Here is an 18,878-nt window from a genome sequence, read left to right as displayed (position 1 = left end):
TACGCATTCCAGTACTACTTTACATAAAGCAAGGAAGGTGTGGCAGGAAGACATCCCCAATCTGACGGATAATGATTGGGCGGAGGCGATAGCTAGCCCTCGGGGTGCAGCAGTAGCCTCCAGATACCGTTAAATACAGTTCAAATACATACACCGAGTGTACCACACCCGCATGTGGCTTTGGAAGATGGGAGTAGTGCCCTCCCCTATGTGAAAGGGAGGAGGGGACATTTCTTCATTCAGTGTGGAGCTGCTCAGCATTGCAACCCTTATGGTGCAGGGTGTCGTCTTGCCTTGGTGAGTTGTTGGCCTGGGTCCTGCCCCTTGATTGCAGTTTATTCCTGCTCCATTGTACGAAGACATTTGTGGGAACTGGTATAAGCATCATCTACTGTTCCTATCCTTGATGATTGCTAAGAGGGGCATATCCCAGTTGTGGAAGGGAACCTCGCCACCGACGATAGGGAAGTGGTGAAAAGAGCTAGATAATTGTATGGGTGCCGAGATAGCGGTGTTCCAAGCGAGGAGTTGCCCCCTAAAGCATAGAAAGATTTGGTTCCGGTGGGCTACCTATTGTGGTATTGACCTTCCTCCTCTTCCCTCGCAATCGCCTTAAAAATGGTCTCCTGAGTACTTTGTGTGTCTATGTGTATTTTGAATCCTGCCTGCCTTTGTGGGGAGGGTGTGGGGAGGTCTGCGCGCAGTTCTTTGATTCTTTTCTCATGTTTTATATAAGAACAGTACCCTTTGATATCTATATTGTCGTTGTTTCTTGGATTCTTCGTTATCAGGTGCAACCTGCTGGCCCTGTACCGGGTAGGTACTGTAAAATTTCAATAAAATGTAAAAAAAAAAAAGAAAGAACTAGAGGCTGAAATGTGATTTCATTCACTTAAAATGCCACAAATGTGGGCGTTTAACTGGCTCAGGGGAACACAACTGCCGTGTGTGCAACTATAAGCCTGACCCATGCGGTATGCATTTGTCCTGCCTTAAAGAGCTTAAGGTGCTATTGGCTGATACCGTTGTTCCATAGCCTGGGCAGAACACAATGCAGCACAGCCATTTATTTATGTCTGACTGGTACGGATGTGCAGCTATCAGTCAGAGGTGTGAAATTCTTTATAGAGAATTACCCAATCTACTGAACAGGCTCCTGCAGGATGCTAAACGGGGCCCTTCATCACCTCCAAGTAGCCCCGTTCATATCAATCCGGTGAGGCTGCAACAGGTGTGGTCCACTATGGCAGGGTTATTGCAAGCCTGCTCTATTCAGGCCAATTTACGAGCATCTGTCTCACGCCGTTGCATTGCACTATACCTTACCCAAACTGCAGTCTGTCTTTTAGATTCTGGTTCTGCCGCGATAAAGTTTGCTGAAACCACTACGCCACTGCACGTCCTTACAGCATATATGAAACTTGCGGCCAAAGAAGAATCATTTGAGTCTCCGAAGCCTAATAAACTTGTCTTGCACATAATGATCACTACCTGCACTTTCCTTACTGGTTATTCCATCTGGAGGACAAAATTGGACTTGTCGAGGGTCGTGGCTAGCAGCCAGCGATGGCGGCCGCAGCTTAGGAGGCTCCCACAGTGAGGCGGCATCCCACTTAAATCCGTCATATTTCTCCGACGACAAAGCACTCTGACGGGGCGGACCGGGTCTGGTGACCGTGCGGCGCCAAACGACACAGCTTAGAGGCAGCAGCGGCCCGTTGAGCGGATTGAACGGCAAGCGAGAGGAGGGGCCTGCTGTCCTCCTCGCAGCCGCGGAATAGCTGGGGATCTGCACCCGACCGGAAGTTAAGCACCGGCGGGCATCATTGACCGGAAGTATCGGACCTCTGTCCATATCGCCGACACGGGATCGGGAAGCTCTCGCACTGTCTACACGGACCTGCGAACAGATGGGGTAACTGGCGCGGCCACGGAACTCGTGCAAAACCCAACTCGGAGGACGTCACGGTGAGAGGGGCGGTACAGCCATCTTGTGCTGGGAGTCGGCCCGTGAGCAGTCACTCCGGGAGGAAGTCGCGGGACCCCTGGGCAGGTACGCCGGAGGAGCCGGGACCGGGAGGAAATCTTCAGGGGTTGCAGGGGCTGTCAGAAACCGTTGCAAGCACTCAGGGAGGACAGCCAGTTGGCCTCGGTAATACCGGGCTTCAGTGCCACGAGTGACTGGGGGGCCCCACACCCGCCCCCCCACCCCCCTCATACGGCTGGAACAGGGTCAGCACGCGGTGACTTGCACATTTGGCGTATGGAACTGGAGGGACACGCTCCACCCGGACTATATACTATTAAATAGGGCGTCACCAGGAGCACAGAGTCCGAAAGTCTCAGGAGTTGTGCAACTGCCCGAGGGCATTGGAAGGAAAAACGGGGTACCTATCGCCTGAAGAGACGCCTCGAACACAGAAGGGGGGTGCAGGACTTGGTTGAACACGCACCGCCGATAGCGGAGATACCGGAGACCGGGTGCTCTCAAGGGAGGACCTGCATCACGCACTACAAGGGGGCGGCCGAAAACGCGACGCGGATCGCACCTGGAGTTCACGAGTGGGCTCCTCTCCCGGAACAGGTGACACACCCCTACTGGAGCACAGAACGATCACTGGAGGCACAGCATGTCGAATAGAGGCCCCAGGCACGGCTCCACACAGGCTAAACTCGACAAATTCGCTTATGAAAGACAGACACCCCCTCAAGAACAACGCAAGACTGCGGGGAAAATGGCGGACGCCGAAGGGTCAAAGAAAGCTACATTGGACGATGTTCTGGCGGCGTTAGCAAAGGTGCAGGAGACAGTGGGGGCGACGGCGACCGAAGTCACATTAATCCGTGCAGATCTTCAGAAGATGAACGAGAGAATGAAACAGGTCGAAGTCCTTGGTCGAGGATGTATCGGACCTGCAAGTTGAAATTGGAAAACTGCAAGCGGATAATAAACTACTCAAAGAAAAGCTGGACGACCAAGAAGGGCGCTCACGCAGAAACAACGTCCGCATCCTAGGCGTGCCGGAATCTGAGGCTACTGGAGCGATGGACCTGTATGTAGAAGATTTAATCAAAAATCAGCTCCAGCCAAAAGGCCTTTCAAATTTCTTTTCAGTGGAGAGGGCGCACAGGGTGCCAGGGGGTAAGCCAAAGACTGGAGGCCCACCGAGACCGATACTAGCTAGACTCTTCAACTTCAGGGACCGGGACGCCATCTTGCAGGCGGCTAGGGTGGCCCCAGCCATACAGATTCAAAACTCCAGAGTGTCCTTCTTCCCAGACTATACGGCGGAGGTCTCACGGAGGCGGAGAACTTTTCTTGAAGTAAAAAGAACATTAAGGGAAAAAGAACTGCCCTACTCAATGATCTTTCCAGCCCGGCTCAGAGTAGTAGCGGATAAAAAAGTCTGGTTCTTCGATTCCCCTGAGGCGGCAAGAGACTGGCTGGAGGGATGGCGCACCATGGGTCAGCCGCGGAGGAATCACGGGCCGAGTCACGGACGCAGGGACGACAGCCGAACAGGGTCGCAAACGTCAGGCGGAGGAGGAGCGGGAAGGTCTCCGACCCAAGACCGCACGGAGGCTGCTGAAGAGGAATGAACAGGAATAGCAGACACTGTACTGATAGCTGCCTCTTGCTAATGGATCAAAGTTTTCATAGTTGCAGATGGACGCTGGCCTGGTTAGCCCCAGATGTGAGCAGGGATGCCGCCTGCTCGGGGAGACGCTCTCCCCCCTACACGCAAGTACTCTGGTTTTGGGATGGGTAAAGCACTCTGCTCAGTTGGGGAGGCGGGCGGTTAGGAGTCCGTTAAGCAGGGTGGCAGGGAGGAGGGAGGAGGGGGGAAATTGTTTTGACGTTGTAAGGAATACACGTGTAAGGTCTTGGAACACTGCAGACAGGAGGTTTAATGATAGTTCGAACACAATGGCAGGATCTAGCTCTTCGACAATGTCTCTGTGTAAACTACTGGACGGATGTAGAGTTATTATTCACAATACGACCCATGTAACACACATTGGCAATCTCATACACGCAGATGGCAGACGACCCAACACTAAATGCAGAGAGTAATGACCTGACCACGCGGATAAGGTCCCTACGAATAATAACGTGGAATGTGAGGGGATTGGGGGATAGGGTGAAACGGGGACTAGTATTGACAATGCTGAAACGCAGAAACCTGCTATAGCACTACTACAAGAAACACATTTAACAGGGGGCGCAACCAAAGCACTGGACAGGAGAGGGTTCAAAATGGTAACTCATTCCGAATTCACCTCGGGGTCAAGGGGGACCGGCATCCTCATTCAGAAATCCTCGCAGTCAGTGCTTAAAATGGGAAAAAATAAGTGCAGGTACTCATTAACATGATCTAGTGGTGTAGTGAGTGGGCGGGGCTAGGGGCGGGACTTAAGGGTAAGACATGATGATACCGACTTCTATAACAGTTGCACCGCACAACAAAACACATGATAAATGTGTGTATCTAAACAAAGCAGGTTAACATTACACAAAATGAAAGAGAAATGCGATAATATGTTAACATTTCCTTTTTTTGCAATAGTTACACCTTCTTAATGCCATACTGTTAATTGCTGTTGGCACAATACTATATATTTTTGAGCACACGAGTAGGAATAAACTGAAAATACCTCCACTACGAACCAAAGCTCTTATGGCTCCAAGCAAATGAAGCAAATCATCATGACCCTCCCCAGAAGATATTTCTTGTCTCTTCCATCGATCTATCCATTCATCCTACCATCCTACCATTTACCTGCTGATGTCCACCATTTACGCTTTACATTCTGTCATCTATTCAGTTTTTCATCTATCATTCAGTTTTTCACCATTCTGTCTGTCCACTCTTCACATACAAACCTATCCATTCATCTTTAAACCTATCCATTCATCCTTTCACTCATCCATCTCTTTATCCACCTTTTCACTCATCATCAATCCTTTCGCTCATCTATCCATCAACCCTTTCACTCCTTAATACCATCCACCCTTTCATTCCATCCACCCTTTCACTCAATCCCTTCTTTCATTCCTCCATCATCCACCCTTTCATCCATCCTCCCTCCCTTTCATTCATCCATCCAATCTTTCACTTATCCACCTATATCCACCCTTTTATCCAATCATCCACCCTCTTTCACCCATCCATCCAATCATCCATCCATCCATTCATACATACATCCGCCCTTGCTTACTCATCTATCCACTCACCCACTCACTCACCCACCAACCCTCCCTACTACGTTATTTAGGAACCTTTGTCACCGAGCAGACATGTACACACAAAGTGCCACTCATTTTTCTTACAAAAAACAAACATACAAATGCAGGCAAATACACAAACATAAGCAGACACACAAAAGATACCGGTATGTTAAAAGCCATTCATACTCTTCCCCATGGCTTTTTTATTTGCCACTACCAGGGGACTGCCATGATTCTTATGTTTGTGCAAATGCAGAGGGTGTGAATGGGTTTGACAGCACAGGGCCTGAATGGACCCCATAGCTGCCAAGGTTTCAGATTGCTATGTGTGACATTTTCATATTTTCATTGTAATTGTGAGTGCCATTTCAACGACTATGAGTGACACTTTCTTTCTCGCTAGCAAAATTAAGCAAGGAAGACGAAGGAATCATATAAATATCAGAAAAAACATCCATTTGAGTATAGCTGCTAATGTTTCAGATTGCTTACGTGTGACATTTTCATGGATTCAGTGGATTTACGAGAGTCAGGCAACAACTAGATGTGCAACATTTAGAGTGGCACTTTCTTGCGAGCATAATCATGGTGTGAAGTCAATAGAAACAGACAAATATCAGAAATCACACTCATTTAACCAACAAGGAAGTCAAACTCTGCAGTAGGTGCTTTTGAAGCTATTCAAATTCTAAAAAAAAATCAGCAACCTCCACCCCAACCTCAGCTGCGGCCAAACCACATGTAACAAAGGGATCTCTGTGACAAAAGCAGCAACCCACTGAGCTATCCACATACAATCAAGTACAATACAATATGCTTTTTTTCAAGGAGGCATATTAACCCTCTACGCTACTTAATGGTCAGAGTGAAAAGTGCCAGTGGAGAAAACTCTGACCTCTCTCCAGCAGGAACAATAGTCACCTGCCTTATCAAGTCTAACTGTGCTGAGAAAATAAAGTGTGCTGCTTCGTAGTGTCACTGTCAAGCAGGGATGTTAAACACTTGGCACTACTAATAAATCAGCAAAGCTTCTAGTTTAGAGAAAAGGTAGCACTGGGCTGGCGTGGTGAGTGTGGGGCTCTGAGCTGGGCAGAGCAATAGCCCATCATGTCGAAGTCCGGAGGTGGTGAGCAGGTGATCGATTCTCGAACACCGGCTTCCTCCTTCACCTCCATGTAGCAGGGAAATTCCTGGGTGCTCTGGGGCCCGGCTGGCAGGCAGAAAATGAAACACCCTGCCACAGCATGGGCGGCGACCACTGTGTGACAGAGCAAGATGGGAGCCAGGCGCATCTAAAGGAGAGTGTTAGGAATGTGTGGAAACAATGGGCTGGCGGCGCTAGTTTTTAGCTTGTTTGGCATATAAGAAAGCCTTCAATGCACAGACCGGGTAACTGAGGCATGTGGTGTTAGGAAGGTAGATGCATCAGTGCAGAAAGCAGTTAGATTAGCGCTCCAGGGGCCACTTCGATCGCATCGTCTGGGCATTAACCCTCTGATCCAGCGACAGTACGGGAAGTGTGAGAATCCGGTCCTGATAATATGTCTATCTACGTATAAAGTGTTACCCTGCACGGAATTTTCCCTACCTGAAGTGCTGCGCCTTGAAAATCACACGCGCACACTGTAAAACTAATCTTGACCCTGCTCTGTCCAGCACGGCGTGACGACGAGCACCGGACATTATTCAGATGAGCCCTGCTAAATAGCTCAGCTGGGGCTCAGATCCGGAGACAAAAGCGGCGCCTTTGCTCCCAGAGACACGTCCCACTCCTGCTCGCCACTGCGCCGGCACTCACAGCCACTAAGCCTACCTTTTCGTGAGTACCGGTACTCTCCTCGGGCAGTAGAGAAGTGCCGGTACTCAGAGCGATAAATTTAAGAAGTGCCGGTACTCAGTACCGGTGAGTACCGGCCCATTTAAAGCACTGCTCGCAGTTCATTCCACTGCAAACCAAGACTGACGATCAGGGATGCTTCGCTGCCCTCCAGGGGCAATGGGAGGGCAGGCTCATTAACTTGGTCTCAGTATACATCCCCCCAGCGCTCCACTCGGTGCAGCTCCCGAAATTGGCTGACTTCCTACTGACTCTTCCCGAGGGGGATGTGGTAATTGGGGGAGATTTCAACGCCATCGTGGACACTCAGTTAGATAGGTCCCGACACTACCTCCCACTGGAGGACCCTCCCGCTTCAAGCGTTTCCTGACGGCCATGGGTCTAATTGACGTTTGGAGGCACACCCACCCTCAGACTAAACAATACACCTTTCACTCAGCGGTACACGGCAGCATGTCGAGAATTGACCACATTTTGACCCTGGGTGAGGGCATCCAACACGTGGACTCCATAGACATCCTTTCCCAGGGGTATTTCAGATCACTCCCCGATTACACTAACGATCTCCACCCAGGAGAAATCGCGGAACCGCATATACCCTATACATGCCACGTACCTTAAGATCCCCCAAGTACGCAAAGCACTCACACAGGCGACGGCACAGTACTTCACGGGGAATGTAGACTCAGTGCGCTACTCAGAGGTCGTATGGGAGGCATATAAGACAGTGCTAAGGGGCCATGCAATACACTCAATCACGGGTTACAGAAGGGGAAAAGCTCAGGAATTAACCGAATTGGAATTAAAATTGCAGGAAATAACAGGGCGCATGAATTGCACCCCACTCCAGCTACGACACACACTCTTGCCCTCCAACAGCAACTCTACACGGATCATTTACGGAGTCAAGTTCATGGCTACATAACAGATACGCAGAATAGAATTTACGAAGTGGGAGACAAGGCGGGTAAGATGCTGGCATGGCTCGACAAGCGGGGCGGCAGTTCCAGAGGAGTCCAACAGGTGAGAGACGGTCAGGGAGTGATGCACACAACCCCGGAACAAATAGTTGACACGCTCGCGTCCCACTTTGAAGGAGTATATACCCCAGAGCGAATAGTAACACCGGAAATGGCTAGGGCAGTATTAGAACAGATTGAAGTCCAGACACTCCCTTCGGGGGTCTCTACGGAATTAGAGGCGGACATAACTACAGATGAAATTCAAACAGCCATTAATGCACTGAATCCGGGCAAGGCGCTTGGACCGAACGGCATACCTATAGAATGGTATCAATCAACACCGGAGAGTCTGACTCAGCATCTGCTAGCAATGTATGAGGAATGTTAAGAGAAGGGGATACTTCCACCAGATCAGAGACTAGCCACTATAGTGGCTATCCCCAAACCGGGGAAGCCACCGGAGGACTGCTCCTTTTACCGTCCCATCTCGCTACTTAATGCTGAGGTCAAAATCCTCGCCAAGCTCTTGGTGACCAGGATCTTGCCCCATCTGCCCAACTTCATACATCCGGATCAGTCTGGTTTTATGCCGCACAGGAATACCGCACTAAATCTCCGCAGGTTACACGGGGTGCTGGCTAGGGCAGATGCAATATCAACTCCAGCAGTGATTTTGGCGCTGGACGCCAAGATGGCTTTTGACCTGGTAGATTGGAATTATTTGTTTGAAGTTCTGTCCCGTCTGGGCTTCGGTCCCAAGTTTATTGCATGGATTAAATTACTGTACGCTGACCCGGTTGCGCAGGTAGTGGCAAACGGTCATATCTCACGACCATTTCCTTTGGGGAGGGGCACTCGTCAGGGATGCCCCCTCTCGCCGTTGCTATTTGCGATTTCATTGGAGCCGCTGGCCACTTTGATCAGGAACACACCATTGCAGACGGGAATACGCTGGAAGGAGGGTTGGGAAGACAGGCTCTCCCTTTATGCGGATGATATGCTGCTGTACCTAACGGACCCAGAACATGGAGTGCCGGCACTCCTGCATCTCTGTGATAGCTACGGTACGGTGTCGGGATACACATTGAACTGGACCAAGTCAGAGATGTATGTCCTGAGGGGTCCGATGCCGGCGTGGAGTACAGATTGCCCTCTTAAGACGGCCGGTTCTTCCTTTAAATACCTGGGTATCCAAGTCACAAGAGACCCGACTGAGTTTATGGATAAAAATCTGGGACCCCCAATGGCACGACTCCAGCAGGATGTTGAGTTCTGGGCGGGGCTGCCACTACCACTACTAGGGAGAGCCGCACTGTATAAAATGATGTCTCTGCCTCGATTTCTGTATATACTAGAGAATACTCCGTATCCGGTGGCCCCGAGATTTTTTCAGAGAGTGGCGGCATTAGTATCCGCTCTTTTGTGGGGGAATCTCCCGGCGCGCATCGCACAAGCCAAATTACACAGGGGTTGGTATGATGGAGGAATAGCGTTGCCTAATCTGAAATTATATTACTGGGCGGCTCAACTCAAACCCATAAACCACTGGTTACACACTCCGCAGCACGAACCGGCATTCCAAGCAGACAGGGCGCAATTGGGAACAAATACTTTCCTGGCACCGCTCTATGACCAAAGTAAACTGCGTAAACTGGTTGGGCCCACCAGACTAACCGCGGCGCTGTGGCATACGGCGACTGCGGCACTAGGATGGAAGGGGAGAATAACCAAACTTACGCCACTGTGGGATTCTCGAGCCTTGGGCAACATGAGAAACAGTAGAGGCTTCGCACATTGGGACACAATAGGGATATCAACTGTTGGGGATCTTTGGGAAAGGGGGGAAGTATTGTCTTTTAGCCGACTAAGAGAGCTCTATGACCTAGGAGAGAGAGAACTGTATAGATACATTCAGATACAACATGCGTAGCTCTCAGCCATACCCCCCGACACGGAACTGCCGGAGTCCTCCCCGTTAGAAGACCGCCTTCTCACGGAGTTTATGATCAAACGTGCGACGTCACTCACATACCGTAAAATACTTCATAATCTATCTGACCCAATGACCCTAGTGAAAGAGAAGTGGGAGAGAGACACCTGTGAGATGGATGAACATGAGTGGAACGAGGCGCTGGCGTCACCTAAAGAAGTAGGCATCTCAGCACGACTAAGACTGGTTCAACTAAAGGTTTTACACAGGGTATACTACACCAGAACTATGCTACACCGCATTCATAGAGCACAACACCCCTTCTGCCTCCGTGGGTGCGGGGAGGAGGGCACGTTTTTCCACACTATATGGGACTGTCCCCGTATCCAGGAGTTTTGGAGACAGATAATGCGAACTATGTCACAGACACTGGAGGTTTCGCTGCTGCCTGAACCACGGAGGTGCCTCCTAAACGTATGGGAGGCAACTGACTTGTCCAGACATGATCAACTCTGGGTCACGGTGGGTTTGATAGTGGCGAAACGTGATGTAGCGCAGCGATGGGGGGCGGCGGAAGTGCCAACAAAGGCGCAATGGTGTCTTAACATGGACAGGGTTATGGTGACGGAAAGGGCAGTATACACTAACAGAGCTTGCCCGGGGAAGTGGAATAAAATTTGGACCAAGTGGACATGTACAGGGGGGAAATATGTGAGCCCTTACCGGAGGAGGACCAGGACATGTCGGATGATGAAGGGGAAATGGGATAATATACAGCACAAAGTCGGGAAGGGCGGGACGCCTTGGAACTTGGGATTATCTAAGGTTACTATAGGATAATATTGTAAGTGCGATATGAAAGGAATCCAGGGGAGCGACGTCAGGGGGCAGTAGACCACTCACACTGTAAGGCTTTAGCATAGGAAGGGAGGACCAGACGGAGGGGACACGGGAAAGAAACCTCACTACTGACTTCAGGTAACTGATAATCAGCAACGCAGGACCGCAATGTGATTCCTAATGTTTCTTTAATGTTGTTTGTTGTTATTGAAAAAACAGAAAACCAAGAACCAATATTTCTCAGCATGCACATGAGCACATAGTGCCTTTTTACTTACTGCAGTATCACAGATAGCGAATAATAAACACGTAGATTCCATACTGAAGGTACTGCATGATGTTTGTAAGATGGTATTGGCGGCCAGCCCGATGGGTTGTAGGCATACGCTGTGTAAAATTGAAGGTACAATAAAGGTTTTTGAAAAGAAAAAAAAAAATTGGACTCGTCAGAGCTGCCGAAGGTCAATATAATCGCTTTGCACAGTGCACTAAATAATCTTAAATGATTGTACTGTCCTGGTTTAGGTCATTGCATCCTCTCTTTACCAGAACCAAATGCAGCACTGACTGCACTCCAGCTCCCACCAGTCCTGGATTAGAAGCGCGCTTAACCCATCCCATTATACAACTTTGGACCATGCACTTTATCCGACCCTGGCTTTTATTCAGTTTACTGGTCTATTTGGTATACTAGACCCCGGTTGACCAAATAAGAACAAGCCTGCAATTGCGAAGCTAAACAAACCTGTTTTACTCCTTTTTGCTGCCTGCACTGCACTTCCTGGCCTTTTTTAAAAGATCCTTGTTTTTCTTTATTTTTTAAATATCTTTTATTGAGTTTTTTTTATACATATAGACATACATTTTTGTACTTGTCGTGCATTATAAAAGTGATGCGTTGACATTACATAAAAGATCCTTGTCGTTCATCTAGGATGCGGCTAGGTTTGTGATGCAAAACAAAATAAGCCATTTTATGTCTTCTCATAGTTTTTACTGTTTTAGTATTTGCATCTTTAAGATTGTGATGACTTTAAATAACTGGAAACAATAACAATGTGTCTATCTATCCATGCATTATTGTTTTAATTGACTTTTTTTTAAAGATGGTCCGAAGTGAAGTGGGTTAGCGACTTTAGTACGAGTGTCATAACGTTGCTAGGAGAGGAGTTTGGTAGGGATGGTTTACCAACCTCAATTTTTACTGATAACGCAGTTCAATTCTGTTCAAATGAGATGCAAATGTTCTGTAAACAGAAAGAAATTGAGCATTCCCGATGTGCTTTGTACCATCCAGAAACTAATGGTGTTGTGGAAAGTTCAATAAGACACTTATGGGAAGAATTCAACTGCCTTGAAAAAACTTGTGGCTGGGGAAGTATAGAATTACAAAAATTATTGTGGTTTATAAACTAACTCCTCACCAAGTTACTGGTGAACGCCCTTTTGACTTGTTCAAGTGCAGGAAACCTTAGTCAGAATTAATTCCTGGTTGGATGAAATGGCAGAAAGGATGGGTGAGCGTGAGTGTTGATTTTTCTTTCTGTGTTTTAATTTCTTTTTTTATGTTTAATTTTTTATTCTTCATATTAAGGTGTTGTCTGTATTTATTCTGTGCATTTTCTATAAGGTTTAATTTGTTGCTTTAGGGGAGGAAGATGTGTGGTATCCTACACACACAAATAGTGTGCTGGCCCTAGCCAGCAGTCCTATTCTTAAACACACAGGTATTAGTATTCTTTCTAGAATGAATTCTCTATTTATCGTAAGCACAAGTCTGTTTGAATTAGAAGGCTGCTGGACTAGCTGTGGCCGAGCTGTTTGTTCAGTAAATCATCTTCGTCATGCCACTTTGGTTTGTGGACTTATTTGGGATTTATTTGATTTCACACTTACCGCTATCTAATAGATGAAGGCCGATCGAGTGACAGAAAAAAGGAAGACACCCCACAAAAATAAGTAAAAATCACTTCACTAAAACAAAAAAGGCTAAAAAGTTAGCTGATGTTTGACGACATTAAGAGAAACAAGGAAAAATGTGTGTTTTTGTCAAAATTAACATTTAACATAAAAAAGGATAAATATTTAAGGGATCTTCCTCACTTCGTAACTGGCTACATGCTAGCCATGATAAAAATATGCATTCTCAAAGATTTGGAAAGAGGACAGGGACAGTTTTCATTGTGTTTGTATTAGCACACCATTTCCTGCTTTCTTTTTTTCCTTTTAAAGTGGTAAAGAGGAGTGGCATTTTCAGCCCAATGTACTGTTATGTTACATTTGTTGATTGGCTTAAGAAATAAAAACTGAGGGCCATATTTACGACCCAATTTGCTTTGCTCTTGCACCATGCAAAGTGGTGCAAGAGTGAGGCAAATTGTAAGGTAGATTTTTGAAGCCACGCAAAGCCACTCTGTGCGGCTGTTAGCGACTCAAACAATCTGGAGTAATGCAATGCAATGCAGCGCAAATCGCTGCGCTACTCTGCCCTGGGAAGGCGTTCCATGGGCGTTGCATGGGTGTCCCACACAACTTCCATTATTTTGTAAGCATTCCCAGATTTACAAGAACTTGTAAAACCTGAGAATGTGCCAAAATCTTACACTTTCCTTTGTGAGACGTAACAAGGAGAAATAGCTCTATGTATCCATGTTTCTTCCTCTTTCAATGTGTGCTGCGCCTCTCAGGATTCTTTTTGTGCAGGAATGCGCCTTTCCTGCACAAAAACAATTGTGCATGCAATGCAGGCACCCTTGCAGTATGGTGCAAGGGTGTCTGTGTTGGCACTAGGGAGCCAAAAGGGTGCCAGCACAGGGAAAAGGACAGGAATTGGCTGTATTGTTGGTCCTTTTCCTGTCACACAGTACAGCACAGCATGGTGATTTGCTACCTACACTGTGTGACTTGGCCATTACAATGGGCCTTAATTTGTTGCAAATTTAGGCAAGTTTTTGAAATATACATGCTACTTTTTCAAAACAAGCTGTTAACACAAAAGTGCTCCATGATCCCATACATGCACGAACATAATCTTTTTAGAATATTACAGATAATTCCATGGTGAGGAGTCTCTGCTGTGTCAGTACAAAGCGGCAAGAACAGCACTCTGATTGTTGTTGTGTCCCTTATGGATACAACCATCCCAAAGGCTCAGAAAGATGCGATGTGACCTGAGAACTGCTCTATAAGAAGGTGAGCTCTCCTACCAGGTGTGCATGTATATGAACTGTCTCCATACCCGAAGGACAGGGCCCATTAGGTTGAAGCCAGTAAAGGCCTTTTCTTGACAAAGAAGGAGTTACAAGGAGATTGCCGACCAGCTTCCTAGAACTGAGAGACCTCTGCATCGCAAGAGGATGGAAGACCTCCAAGAGACATTCCTGTTCTAAAAGTGTAGCGAGCCAGCATCACTCCAGCATGACCAGTGGCATTCCCAGAGTTTGTGGTCAACTGTATCCTACCATTTCTAGCCATGGATGGACACCTGTGCTGTGTCCCCTCAAACTAGATCTTAAGACATTGTTGCATCAGTAAAAGGGGGAAGGCCTTCTTTTGGAACCATTGGCATTATCACACTAACTACTGCTCTGTAACAATGTGGTTCAAAAATGGTGGCAGGTTACCTAACTACAAATCCTATTTCTCCGTTTCTGGCTATAAAACGGCACCACCAGTGGGTGTTCGTTCCCCAACCAAAACACTTTACCTGCCTTTTTTGAGGTAACAGCCTTTAAAGTTTAGAACCACTATGACATCTGCTTTAGTCCAGATCACTTACACATTTTGTATTAGGAACACTGACTCGGAGATCACTTTCAGTCGTTAATTGGTCTCTCCTGGACTTCAATAGAGTGAAGAATTCAATAACATGGACTTTTGGGAGTGTGGACGGGTTACCCCAGCCAATTAGATGTAAGCTCCTATTCAACTGTAGGAGTTGGATCGTGGGACAAGGGAGTTTTAAATTTTTTTGCCAAGATACTGGAAAATTTGGTTCAATCCATCTAAATCACCTGACCTGATCAAAGGGCACTCAGAAGTTATGGTAAAAAAAAGGTCCACATTGTAGCATCAGAGATATTTTATATTGGTCTGGCCTCCCTATTTTGCTGTAAACAAAGCCCATATTTGAAAAACAGACACTTGAAGGTGCCTACGACTTTTCGAAGTTCCCAGAGAACCTGCAGCGGTGAGCACTCAAGCTCATGAGAAAGGCTTCACAATGTTTACTGTTTTGAGGGAAACAACCTTTACAACGCAGTCATTACATCGCACTAACTTTACATAGCAGACAATACATCTCAACATCCTTTACATAGCATGTCATTACATCGCAGACATTACATTGCATGTCACTACAAAGCATGTCATTACAATGCATGTCACTACAACGCAGGCATTACATTGCAAGTCATTACAACGCATATTACCCTTACACTATCCGACACTTACCCTACCGTTGCACTCACTGGAGTTAGATTAGTAATTATTACCCCCACACTATCCAACACTTACCTTAAATGTAATGTAATGTATGCATTGTGATGGTATGCGTTGTAAAGGTATAATGCGATCTAATGGAATGCGTTGTAAAGGTAGTTTCTGAAAATGCGATGTAATGGCATGCTATGAAAAAGAATGCATTGTAAAGGATGTTGAGATGTAAAAACTGCGTTGTAAAGGCATGCATTGTAAATGTATGCGTTGTAACGTCATACATTCGTTTTGAAGGGTACTCTAAATCGTATATATGGTCATAGGTATCATTTTCTGAGAAAACACACCATGACAAAATATTTAGCTTTTTTTCTGACTATGGTAAAAAACAAATCCTCGGGTATTAATGCAATCAACAACCTGTAGGGGATAAGAATGCAAGGTTTGCCCTAGTACACGTACTAAAGAAAAAACTATGGAGGATGCAGTATAAACACAAACCTCAATATAACTTGGCCCCAGGATTGCGGAGTGGAATCCCATGAACAGGAAAGAGATTAAATTAAGTCTGAAGCCAATACAGCAACAACTGGAATCTGCTGTTTTCGACTAGTGTAAGGTAAAGGAACTCAGACCACATTCGATCTCGAAACATACAGCTGCATCGCAAATCTTTGAATCTTTGCACTGCTCTGATGTCTCTTGCAATCCGTTTACTTGGTTACCTCATTAACATCCTACTTATCTCTGGGACATAAATGGTTTGTAAATAGTGGCTCCCAAAAGCTGACAATTGGCATCAGAAACCTTGTGAAATATATGAATTGATCATTTATTTGTAAGATTTATATGGGACAACAATGCTACACAATGTCAGAACGCTCAACACATTCAGAGAAATATTAGAATAAATGTCTTCTTAAATTTCATACAAATCCAAAAATGAAAACAACATCCACAAATCTGTTCTTTTCACGTCCAGCCATATCATGCATCCTTCTTTAATTTCGGGATGGTGGCTTTTGAATGATTATGCTATAAAGCAGCAAAGATAAAATAAATACATTTAGGAAGAGAGCTAGGCAAAAGGAGAATTTTGTGCGTGTTTGGGGGGTTAAGGTCAATACCAGTGGTCCTAGTCCCGAAAAGTGCAGTTTTCCTCAAGAGTCCTACTCACATATATAGGATGCTACAAAGCGCAAGTCGGCTGGATTTTCCTAGAAATACCTCTTGTGTTATCTTTGACTCTAACGTCTATCATTCAATGAAGGCAACTGCGGGAATTCTAGTTCCTGTTCCCTCAAGGCTACTCACCAGCCTTCTGTGTGTAGTAGGACTGTCCTAAATAAAGTTTCCAAATAAACTGAAACACAAGCGGGTATGGCATTACGCAAGGGTGTTCTCATCTGGAAGTGGGTCTCCCTTTTTGCTTTCTAGATGAAAAGTTTCAACTACAACCCCTGCAGAGTCAGATTCTGGTTGTGGCTCAGCCAGAGACACCATAGGCAGCGACACCGAAGAAAGGGTAGGAGCTTGAATGTTTTTCTTCATGGGCTCCTCCGCCGTTGTTTCTGGTTTAGGGGATACTGGTGGTGCCGTAGCTGTAAGAGATGTGAAAACGAATGTCGCTGCTTTCAGAACAACTGGCCGGGAATGGACAACAGGTGACTTCAATTCTTTATCCAAGTTCTTGTTAAGATTATTTTTTGTATGCATTTCAGCATGAATTTGTCCCCACAGGGGATGTTTTCTCTTCCTCTGATCCCAGTTGATAGATCTCACCCTTTCTAAAAGATCATAGTCTTCTTCGTTTTCGCTGTCAGTTGGTTCATTTTCCGTTAGTAATGGTTTCCTGTGCAAGCTTCCTGTGTAGAATCTCCCTCTCAGTGAGTCATCATCTGTGTGCTGGACCTGGCAAAAGTCTTTTCTTTGGTGTTTTATGAGATTAGATAATCGACTGAAGCGTTTTTCACACACTTTGCAAGAGTAGGGTCTGGCTTGGGCTCTCTGGTGCCCGACAAAACCTCTCTGAAAATTATGTATACGTGAAAAGCGCTTCTGTGCTAGTGCTTTCAAACGCCTCTTGTAGTTTGTATCCCTAAGCTGGGCTGTGTTAGGATGCCTCTCGAGGTTAAAGTCTTCAAATCTCTTAGCATGAATTCTTCTCTGATGCGTTCGAAGATTTCCATTCTGACTGAAACACCTTCCACACTGAGGGCAAGAAAATGGCCTCTCTCCAGTGTGCATTCTCCTATGCCGCAACAGAAACGCCATTTGACTGAAAATCTTCCCACACTCAGTGCAGGTAAATGGCGTCTTTTCTCTGTGAATTCTCTGATGGTGTAAAAAACTCACCTTCGTACCAAACCTATTATGATCCATTGTGCTGGACATGGGCTTGTCCACCATGTGGATTCTCTCATGTAAAACAAGATGCCCCCGATGAGGAAAGCTCTTTCCACATTGTGCACAAGAAAATATTTTCTCTCCTGTGTGGATTTTCTGATGTAACATAAGCTGTGTCTTTAGCGGAAAGCTCATTTCACACTCTGTACAAGAAAATGATCTAGTAGCAGCATGGAATCTATGATGTACAACAAGATGTGATTTTCGAGAGAAGCTCATTTGACACTCTGTGCAAGAAAATGATCTTTCTCTAAAGTGGGTTCTCTGATGTAGCACAAGTAGTGATTTACGAGGAAAGTGTCTTTCACAATGAGTGCAGGAAAAAGATCTGGCTACATTGTGGATTCGTCGATGTACAACTAGAAGTGCCTTTAGTGGGAAGCTCATTTCACATGTTGTGCAAGAATATGATCTCTCTCTAGTGTGGGTTTTTAGATGTAACACAAGTTGTGCCTTGCGTTGGAAGCTCCTTTCACACTGAGTGCAGGTAAACGATATGTCAGCATTGTGGATTCTTTGATGTACCACAAGAAGTCTCTTTCGTGGAAAGGTCATTTCACACTCTGGACAGGAAAATGTTCTCTCAACGGCATGTACTTTCTGATGTATCATAAGGTGCGACTTTCGAGGAAAGACCATTTCACATTCTGTGCATGGAAATGAGCCTACTACCACATGGGTCCTTTGATGTAACACAAGATGTCCCTTATGTGGAAAGCTCTTTTCACACTGTGTGCAGGAAAACAGTTTCTTTTCTGTTAGTGTTGCAGTCGAAATACTATTGTCCTTTGAGGTATTGATTTTCTCACGGTTGGTGCGAGCATCAGCATCATTCTCCTCCATATTTTATGGCGTATTTCCCCTCCGAAATGAAAAGAAAAACAAATCAAAATATTAAATGGTAAGCCAAGGCATAAAACAACATTTCAGGAGAACATTATGAAGAAAACATACATTAAACTTTAATTACAGAATAATCACTGCTACCGGTTTAAGAACATTTCTATGGCTACCGTTAGCTACATGTAAAAGGTGCAAACCTGATTTTGCGACAGAGCTATTAAGCAAGGCATCAGCTGCACCGAACCAAGAAGGCAGGAGGACAAACATCCATCATCCATAAAGAGACCATACCATGTACCACCACCAACAATACCACCACCCACATAGAACATCTCAACTTCAAGCTCCACACGGACGACAAGACAACCATCAGAGGCACTCTTGCATACCAAC

At 46.1% G+C, this 18,878-nt stretch overlaps 1 protein-coding gene across 1 annotated transcript in view; it reads right to left on the bottom strand.

Moving 5' to 3' along the window:
* Positions 1 to 16,049: 16,049 nt before the first annotated feature.
* Positions 16,050 to 18,878, bottom strand: part of LOC144768722 (uncharacterized) — a 47,110-nt gene continuing 44,281 nt past the window's right edge. Inside the window, exon 2 of the mRNA XM_078652598.1 lies at positions 16,050 to 18,504. Coding sequence (XP_078508724.1) covers positions 16,623 to 18,485 — 1,863 coding nt within the window. The 5' untranslated portion in view covers positions 18,486 to 18,504 and the 3' untranslated portion in view covers positions 16,050 to 16,622. The remainder of the gene's footprint in view (positions 18,505 to 18,878) is intronic.

Source organism: Lissotriton helveticus, chromosome 7 (assembly GCF_964261635.1).
Source record: "Lissotriton helveticus chromosome 7, aLisHel1.1, whole genome shotgun sequence".
Classification (NCBI taxonomy): domain Eukaryota; kingdom Metazoa; phylum Chordata; class Amphibia; order Caudata; family Salamandridae; genus Lissotriton; species Lissotriton helveticus.
This window is presented reverse-complemented; position numbering and strand designations above follow the sequence as displayed.